The sequence below is a fragment of the Fukomys damarensis genome, unplaced genomic scaffold, assembly GCF_012274545.1.
Source record: "Fukomys damarensis isolate Sample0158 unplaced genomic scaffold, DMR_v1.0_HiC HiC_scaffold_17, whole genome shotgun sequence".
In the NCBI taxonomy this organism is placed as follows: Eukaryota; Metazoa; Chordata; class Mammalia; order Rodentia; family Bathyergidae; genus Fukomys; species Fukomys damarensis.
In genome coordinates this window covers 45,814,055-45,823,423 of record NW_022900929.1, presented here as the reverse complement: position 1 = coordinate 45,823,423, position 9,369 = coordinate 45,814,055, and the positions used below count along the sequence as shown (strand labels likewise).

At 39.7% G+C, this 9,369-nt stretch overlaps 1 gene segment (V, D, J or C); it reads right to left on the bottom strand.

Annotated features, from left to right (window-relative positions):
- Nucleotides 1–8,434: 8,434 nt before the first annotated feature.
- On the bottom strand, nt 8,435–9,132 carry LOC104871794. The segment is given in 2 exon segments: nt 8,435–8,880; nt 9,063–9,132. Coding segments are annotated over 2 exon segments (495 nt in total).
- Between the last annotated feature and the right edge of the window lie 237 nt (nt 9,133–9,369).

Here is a 9,369-nt window from a genome sequence, read left to right as displayed (position 1 = left end):
GTCTTTCATGAACATAGGAAAAGTAGAATTATTATATTCACTGGACTTGGCAATCACTAAAAAAGTTAGTTCTCTCTCTCTGTGCTCTTTAAAATTACCTACATTTTAAAATCATAAAACTTCCTTTCTATACAGTGAAGTGAGTAATGATAATGAATAGACTATCTTAAACCACACAAGAAATGCTTGATGGAAACCAAAACCTTTCCCCAACCTCCAGGAATAAATTTGAATCTAAAAGCTAGAGTCCAAGGGCTGGGGATTTAGCTCGGTGGTGCTGACACCTGCCTCACAAGGGCAAGGACCCAAGTTTGATCCCTAGTATCAAAAAATAAATAAATAAATACAATAACAAAAACAAAATAAATCTATAATCTAGATATCTATGTACAGTGCTTACCCATGATTTATGTGAAGAGCCATGGGGGTGTTTTCCTCATTGCCTTTCCTATTGGGGATAATCCTTATCGAATAATAGGAATATGGAAAAACTACAAATGGGGTCTTTTCCCAAAAAGACCTCCTTACCCAATGGTACTTCTGAGCAGCTGCGAAGGAAGCAGAAAACAGCAAGAGGAAAAAATGAAGACCTAGAAATTGAAGACAGAGTTTCTGTAATGCCACATGTAAGAACAGCAAAATCCACCAGAACTGCAGAAATATATGTGAAAGTAGTGGGTCTGAATCCTTGACATCTCATTCTTAAGCTATTTGCTTAAGATGAGGCAATCCTAATAGATTTATGGTACTTTTTTCCATATTAGGAGTTGAATCTAGAGATATAAACACACTAGGCATTTACTCTGCCGTTGAGCTAAACACAGGGTCAAAGTTTTCATGTACTTCACCATGGCACCATCTACTTGATATGCATAAGGATGTCTTAGATTGTGCAGCACCTCACTCCTTGGACTTATCGCCCCTCCTAGAAAGTCACCCCACACACAGCATCTGCTCTGATTCACAATCCTATTTTCTTTGCCATAGAGGACACTTTTAACTCATGCTTTGCTTCCAGAAGATAAACCAAATGAGGCTTTATCCCACAACAGGCACTCATGTAAAACTGCCTGGGAAAAGCCATCGAGCTGTTCCAAGTCTTTTTTAAACATTTTCTTCTATCCCACTTCCTGACACTTTGGAGGTTGATTTGCACTGGGTTACTTCTCCTGTGAGTCCATGACAGTGCTCTTCTCCAGGCTGCTGGTGAGTAGATGACAGGAAGGAACAACGGGGTGCAGTGACTAGAGGAAATCGGATGACAGGTAAGATTTTATTTATCAGTAAATTTCTCCCCAGTAGAACAGAATGTAACATACTTAATATTGGTTAAGAGCTAATCCAGAACATCAGGCAAGGGGAAGTTCCCTGACCTTGGTTCAGCACGGTTAAATCCCACTGTTAAGGAGATTTTGCCACCGTTTCAAGCATGCACACTAGGGGGCAGCAAGGAGGCCGGTTCAATACCACAAAATATTTTTTAAACTTTTATTCATTATGTTTATTGTACATTTTAGGTGTACGTTATTACCCCATTCATCACTGGGAATTCGTACCTGTACATGGAATATCTTGGTTCTTACCTTATCTTGGTTCCATTACCCTTCCCTCCCTTCAACTCCTCCACCCTCTCTATTTTTTTCGTTGTTTATTCGTACAAAGCAAACAATAGTTACATTTATCATTGGGATCGTGCACCTTTACATGACATATCTTGGTTCTCATTTTTTCCCCACACCCCTGCCCTCCCTTCGCCCACTTCACCCTTCCCTATTTACAAAGACTTTGTTTCCATTTTTCATTTTTTCACATTTTTTTATTTCCCTTATTTCCTTTCCCCTTCCTTTCCTACTTCTCCTTTAGCCATTCTCATACTCCCACCTGTACTATTTGAACCTTATTTACACTTTTAATTTTTCACACCAGAGAAACTATTTGGTATTTACTCAAGTGTGTCCTATTTATTTCACTTAAAAGTATAGCCTCAATATGCATTCATTTAGCTATAAATGTTTCTAGTTTCTCATTATTTATGGATGAGTAGAAAGGAACCCCTCTCCAATGCTGATGCAACCACTGTGGAAATCAATATGGAGATACCTCAAAGAATTAGGATTAGGGATTCCATTTGACCCAGCTATTCCCCGGCTGGGTATCTTTCCAAAGAATTAAAAGAATCATACCACAGTGATATATGTGCACCTATGTTTATAGTAGCACAGTTTGTAATAGCTAAAACTTGCAAACAGACCAAATGTCCACCAATTGGACACTGGATAAAGAAGATGTGGTTTTTCCACCCTCTCTATTTACAAAAGCTTTGTTTTTGTTTTTACTTCTTTTCTCATATCATTCTTTCCCTTCTTTCCTTTCCCTCACCCCCTCACTAGTACCTCTCCCCTTGAACATTTTCTCAGTAGATATTGTAAAATAGGTGCAAAACATTTTAATTAAGTTTACTGGTACCTTTTAGATATACACAGTGATCACATTCATCACAGGAATTTGTACCTATACATGATGTATCTTAATTCTTTTTTCTGCATTCCCCTACCCTTCTTTTGACCCCTCTTCTCCTTCTTATTTACAAAATCTTTGTTTCTATTTCTTCCTTCTTCTTTTCCCTTCCTTTCCCCCTCCCTGCTCCCTACTTTCCCTTCTCATTTGAACATTTTCTCCCTATTTTTACAGTATGTATTATACATTTTTGTCTTTATTTATACTTTCAGTTTTTCACACTAGAGAAACTATATGGTATTTACACATTTGTGCCCAATTTATTTAACTTAAAAATATGGTCTCAATGTGCATCCATTTACCTAGAAGCATCCCAAATTTATCCTTCTTTATGGCTGAGTAGTACTCCACTGTATAAAAAGTACATCCTCTTTATGTATTTATCAGTTGATGGGCATTCAGGATGTTTCCAAGATTTAGGTATTGCCAAATTGCACCGCTATTACACAGAAGAAATAGATTCCTAGACATAGATAATTATCAAAGCTGAATTAAGAAGATATAAAAATTTTAAATAAATATCAATTGATGACATTGAAGATGTAATTATAAGCTTATCAACAAGAAAAATTCCAGGTCCTGATGGATTCACTGCTAAATTCTACAATAAAGATATAGGTCTAATCAAACTCTTTAATGAAACTACTCCAAAACTCATTCCTGGAAGCAAGTATTACCCTGATACCAAAACAGGAGAAGGATCAAATAAAAAAAAAAAAGAGAACTACAGGCCAATCTCCCTCTCCTTAGTGAGTATAGATGCAAAAATCCTCAATAAGATACTGGCAAATAGAATGCAACAAATCATCAAAAAGATTATACACCATGACCAAGGAGAATTCGTCCTAGGGATTAGAGGTGATTCAACATACTCAGATCAATAAATGTAATGCACCATATCAGAGAGCCAAGGCCAAAAATCACATGATCACCTCGATAGACAAAACACCACAAAACATTTTAACAGGACCCAAGATGACAACCCTTGGGCCAAGAACATTTGCAGTTCTGGACACATGAAATGTGTTAGATCCATAATCTCTTGGAAGGAAAATAGATTTAAGTAAGGCTTTACAAGGTGGTGACATTTGACTAATGACATAGAGAAAATGCAAAGATGAGCCACATAGGTATTTGAAGTAGGGTTTTTGTGGGTGGGTTTTGGTTTTTTTGTTTTGTTTTATTTTGGTTTTCTGGGTACCTGGGATGGAACACAGATCCTTGTGCTTGCAAGGCAGTCCCGCAGCACCACTGAGCTAAATCCCCAGCCCCTGGAGCAGGTATTTTTAATACCACACAGGTATCACAGGCAGAGGGGACAAAGATAAAGAGCAAAAGCCCTGATAGGAAAGTGTGCTCTGAGTGTTTCGGGAATACCTTCTCTTATAGCCCTAGGAGAGAAGACTCAGGCACTCGCCGCTGCTAAATGGTTGATGATGTTTAGTCTATTAATCCTTGGGCCACGTGTACCTAGGAGTGCATCTTTACTTCCAATCCCCTTGGTGATCTAGTTGAACTCTGTGTCACCATGACTGAGACAACGCCCACCTGCTCTGGGGCCCTTGCTTCTCCACAGCCAAAACTCTGCTCCTTCTGAGCCTCTCAGATGCTGCCTTCTGGATGACGATACTGGAAGTCATTATTGTTCTTCAAATTAGGGAAAATTGTGTCCCACTTTCTAAACTTTAAAAATCCATGTCATAGAATTTTAATGTTTAAATTGAGCTAATGATTCTGAAATGTGTAACAGTACTCATATATAATAAACTCAATAAATATCAACTTTTTTGGTAAAGCCTTCCATTCTTTCAATGTCCAGATCTGTTGTTCATTAATTAAAGTCTTTTCTCCTTTCCATAAGGGTTTAATGATGGAAGCGTTTGAAACATTAATCACCCCTTTCCCTAGAGCTAGTTACTATTTTTCTCTGTCCTCTAGGGATCATTAACTCCAGACTACATTATTACCTTCGAGGGTGCTGAAAGGACACAGGAATTCACATGGAGCTTTATTTTCATCTTCCTAATGAGTAATGATCTTGTATTGTTTTGAATGCATATCTGCTACTCGGTATCACATCTTGAAAGTGGCTGTTTTCATCTTTGTTATTATAACTGATGAATAAGTAGAACCATCTCTCCACTGAGAAGTTGCTTGTACCAAAACAAATCATAAAAGTTTGCGCTTGTTTCATAGGAACAGTTCAGAATGACTGCTTTCCCCTCTGGCCTCAATATAGCAGGCTGAACTTGAATCACTCTTTGGACCACAGTGTGTCCTATTAGGAAGAATCAGAAAAATGTAGCTGATCCTTTGACATAGTAATAAAATATTGGAAGATTTAGACTAATTTAGGACCCAACAACAGACCAAACTGGAATGACAGTTTGCTTGCTTTTTTCCTTGTCCCTCTTTTCCTCATCTAGCCCGTGTTGAGCATCTGATGCCTGTGTGCAGTCCTTTCATCCTTAATATTCTTGACCATATTTGGACCATCTGAACCAGAGTAGATGACGGCCATGGACACCCACAGCAGGCTGGAGAGCAGCATGGGGCCCATGATTCTCTGCACAGTGTCTTTTCTTCTGTCTGGGTGTCTGGATTCAGAGACTCAGGCTTCCTGCTAATTTAGTGACTTGATGGAGGTTTTATACTGCTCCTCAGACAGGAAATAGGGTTTCGTAGGTTCATAGACCCCAACATTTATATACACGGAGAATGAAGGTGGCTCTGTAATAGGTTAGACACCACCTAGAAAGGGGAGTTAGTATACACTTAGACTGTTTAACTCTTACTAAAATAACAATTTAGAGTACAGTGACCATGCTGGAAAGATTCTAGGAAGATCACCTGGCTGTTCTTATTGTGCATGCTCCGAAATCCCCAACTCAGGCATTTAGTCCACAAGCTGACTTATCTACAATATGTAAAGCTCTGTCAAAAATATAAACCGAAGTCAATATAATTATATACTGATTGATTGCCTGGTCACTAACTCTCAAAAATTCCTGACATGTAGTTTTGAATAATAATTCGTTGTATTTATTTAAGTGAAATGAGGATCATATTTTTAAAACAAATCCTACTCTATACCTGTGCTCCCTCTAGCCAGGGCCCAGTCATGTGAAAGGAGGAATCAGCCCGGAAATAGACGTCTGATGGATTAATCAGGAGCCAAGTGATGCCTGTTTGAATATTTTGTTTGCGGTGTTAAGTTGCTTTTGTCCTCCCACCTCCTTGTCCCTCTTTCTGTCCCAGTCTAATGTTTGACCTCCAAGGCACAGAGGACTGCAAGCCAGTGAGGAGAAGTGGAGAGTATGAGGGTAGGGGAAATATTTAAGCGCAGCCAAGGTGTACAGAAGTTTCACTAATACCTTTCCATCCTCCAGTTATTATGTACAGCCTTTGAAAGAAAGGAAATTAAATTTCGTATAATGTATTTTAAATTGTATTAAACTTAGTTTCAAAATCAATAGTTTCTCCATTTTGTTCACATGTTAAATTACCTAAGAAGTCGTTTGTGGGGGCCGGAGATTTAGCTCAGTGGTTTCGCCACATGCCTTGAAAGCACAAGGACCTGAATTTAATTCCTAGTACAAAAGACAAAAAAAAAGAATAGAAGGAAGAAATCATTTTTGGCCTTTAGTAGATTTGAAGTTCATTTCATTGTAGTGAAATTGAGGTTCTTTTAATATATATAGTGGATGGAGAAATTAAAATTTGGAATACAGCAGGCCCAGGGGTTTAGCTCAGTGGCACCACTCTTGCCTCACAAGCTTAAGGTCCTGCGTTTGATCCCCCATTCCAAAACAACAAGACAGCAATTAGAATACAGCAATTAGAAATGTTGCTCCACATGTGCCCAGATGATCCCATAGTAGTAGTTCACACTACTGGCACCCAGTCTGAATCCCCTTTCCCAAGCCAGTGTAGCAAATCAAATACCCAGATTTTATGAGTTCTGCCTGCTTTTGTCTCACAGTTAACCCTTTCTTTACAAAGCTGACTTCTTCCCCTGAGTCATCACTGTTCAGTAGAGTATACCTTAGCCCAAGAGAGACCATAACCAGTGACTTCAGTACTTTATTATAAAGCACAGAAGGGGAACAGTCTGGCCTCCTCCCTCAAGATGGGAAGAATCCACTTTGTGGGGCACTGCATGCCTGAAGCTCCCAAGGAGATCCAGGTGAACCAAGGCTCCAGCTGAGCTATGTCCGTGCTTTTTTAGGTTTCTTTTCAATGTGATTTCCTCCATAAATTATGAACAAAAGAGTTTCACTTCAAGCTCTCCTTTTAAAAGCTCAAACTACGTTAATGTTATTTCATTCATTTCTAAAACCAATCTTCATTTTATATATATATATATATAATGTTACAGCCTATGACCAGATGACCTATTTGGTACCATGAGAGATGTTCATATCAGTATCGTGACCTTGGTTCCCTCCACAGTTCCATGCTGCCAGAAAGCACTGAAAAACTTGGAGCCAGTAACATGACTAGACTTCAGCACAACTTCTGTGTTCCTCATTGCCTTCAATTGTTTTCTGTGATTTGGAAAACTTTGCTGTCAATCTTCAAATTTCAAATTGAGAATGTGAAGCAAATTGACATTGGGTTGGATTACTGAATCTTATTTCCACATTTCCAAATTTTTCTGACCCTGAGCCTATATAATACATCATCATCACCAATAGGCTGTAGCATTCATTTTACAAATAAGTGTGACTTTCAATTTTTATGCTTATAATTCATCTTAATACTTACTAAAGCATATTAAGGACTTATTTTCATCAATTCACACACAAATCTCCTGGCCTTGGTGGAAATGGGAGGGATGATCATTTCGCCTAGAAGTCAGAAAAGAGAGGCGTGTGATGACACAATACAATGGTCAGTGTCTCCGGCTCCCCTCACCAGCACTGGGGAAGCAGCCTCCCCGCCCCGTGCACCATGTGCTCTGTTGTAGCGGATCCAGGCAGCTCTTTAGTTATGAGAACAAAGTGCCTCGATATCTAGAACTGTTCTAGATGCCTTGTCGGAGATCCTTCTCAAAGTATCTGGAGTTGTTCTACTTCCCCATACCCTGATGGTGTATGGCTCTCTCTACATCTGGGGAGGACACTCTTCTCATCTCCACACCACACCCTACTGGCACAGGAATCGGGCTCTAGAAAAGAACTCCGAGACTTACTCAGCTTGAATTCAAAAAACGGTAACATAGACCATCCCAGATAATTGATCTCTAGGACCATCTGAGCCTTTTGCTTTTACCAATTCTCACTCTCTGACTGGAGTCCTTCCTTCTGTCCACCCACTGTGTCCACATCCAATCTAGGAGTGGGGCTGCAGTTTCAAGTGGGAGATAAAGTGGAAGATCTATAAAGTAATTGTGTCTTAAACCTTTCTGAAAGCAGACGCTTATGAATCCTTTGTAACCTTTATATTTCCAATGCAGAGTATCAGACATTTTGAGAAAAATGAATGGAAAGGGCAAAGGGCATTAATAACGGTGAAGGGACACCCATTATTATATCAAAATATTACTCTTCATTAATAAACATCATTACAAAGCTAATCTTGATGAAGCTGTGATTTAAAACTAGAGTACACATCAAGATGTATGCACTATGTGTACTTTTTGTCAACTGTAATTGAATTTTAAAACAGAAAGGAGGAAGAAAAACTCTAAAAGTGGCTCATGTGTTTATAGCATTGTTGTTTATGCTGATATTTTCATGGTTGTACACTGATTTTCAATTGCACAAACATTTATAACAAATATATGCACCTTTTGCACATTTCTCAAAACTTTTTTTAAAAACATTAGAGTGGCAACTGAGAGCAGGAAAATATTTACACAAGACAAATATTTTGTCTCTAGTTTCCCCTTGGTGGTCATTTATTTTCAGAATTTTTAAAATACTCTCCCAGTCTCTACTCTTGCTCTTAATCCCCACTGCATCTGGAGCAGGTACAGAAATCCCCTGCCCTGTGGTGTCTGCTCTGCCTCAGGCCTGCCTGGGCCCCTGTGGTTTGGGTGCAGGCTGCAGGTGCCTGGGGAGCACTGTGTGCTTACGGCACAGAGGTAGACGGCAGAGTCACTGTGCTGCGAGCCTCGGATGTGCAAGGAAACATGCTGGCTGGCTGTGTTGAGTTGCATTTTAAATCTCCCTTCTTCTTTGTCACCACTGGAGTACATGAATATCAGCACCTCGGGACCTTTCCAGGGATACTGCCGGTACCAAAGGAAGTTTCTAGAAGCACTGTCCTTGTAAGTGCAGTTGAAAGAGGCGATGGCTCCCTCGGGAACACTGAGGGTCTCAGGACTCTGCTCCACCTCCTTCTGCTGGCTGCTCACCCCTGGGCAAAAAGACAATGGTCAGAACAAGAAGATTGTGTGGGGAGTAGGTGCTTAATGTCCAGAATGAAAATTATATTCTATGGGCCTCCCACACTCTCTTATTTGGAGAATAAAACTACTCACATTTCTTCCCACCGTCCTAGAATAGACAACTACCTCACATTCAAATAAACAAACTCACAGATGAACTGAAGCCACAGGACCACTAGTAAAGCACCGAAGGATTCCATTATTCTCTCCCCTGGTTCACCCAGGATTCAGATGTTAAACCTTAAACAAGCGATACTTCTTCAGATACCTGTAGTTCTTCTGCTTTAAGAAACATAAAAAGAATGAAAGAATTTGTTCTCCCAATCAGAAGAAAGATATTCTTTTAGCCACACCTGCTACAGCTACAAGTGCCTCCCCTCCGCTTTCTCCTCCCTCTCCCCTCTTCTCCCGTCCCTCTCCTCTCCCAACTCACCCTCCCCCTCTTCCTACTTTTTTCT